This window comes from Camelina sativa, unplaced genomic scaffold (genome assembly GCF_000633955.1).
Source record: "Camelina sativa cultivar DH55 unplaced genomic scaffold, Cs unpScaffold05352, whole genome shotgun sequence".
Taxonomy (NCBI): Eukaryota; Viridiplantae; Streptophyta; class Magnoliopsida; order Brassicales; family Brassicaceae; genus Camelina; species Camelina sativa.
The window spans coordinates 1-568 of NW_010926439.1; the positions used below are offsets into that span (position 1 = coordinate 1).

General features: G+C 45.2%; 1 protein-coding gene across 1 annotated transcript; it reads right to left on the minus strand.

The window, feature by feature from the left end:
- Positions 1-7: 7 nt before the first annotated feature.
- Positions 8-565, minus strand: LOC109131797 (clathrin coat assembly protein AP180-like; the record flags this gene model as incomplete). Its single annotated transcript, XM_019242978.1, has 1 exon — positions 8-565. A coding segment is annotated over one exon (558 nt), but the record flags the coding sequence as incomplete, so codon positions are not given.
- Positions 566-568: the final 3 nt, after the last annotated feature.

A 568-nucleotide genomic window follows, 5' to 3' on the forward strand; every position in this document is an offset into this window, starting at 1 on the left:
TCACCTGAAACGTCGGTTCTGGTTGAAACTCTGTCATAGCCAAGGGACTGAACGTGGTCATTGGTTCTCCGGTTGCACCAGCTGCAGCTAACTGTGCAACTGGCTCTTCCAAGAATGGATTATATTGATCCATTGCGTCTTGAAAGGCAGGCATCGGTTCATTTAACCCGAACGGTACTATCGCCATCGAGTTATTATCCTGCACTTGTGTAGCGTTTTCTTCCAACGCAAGTAACCAATTCCCTGAATCCCTCTGATCCTCGGAGATTAAAGATTCTTCCGGAATCGTTTCTATCTTCTTACTCGGATCATCTCTCAACATCAACGCCTCCCATGGATCAAAACTCTCCGCCTTTGAATCTTCGCGCTTCTTACCTTGGACATCATTTGCCTCTGCCGTGTTATTTACGTCATCCAACGACAATAGGTCTAATGTGAGATTGAAAGCAGAAACAGAGGAGTTATTCGGAAGCGATTTAGTCGAAACTGTATCGAAATTATTCCCATTCGGATCATCTCTAACTCCTCCGTAAGGCTCAGAGTGACAAGACATTGGAGGACTACTAGT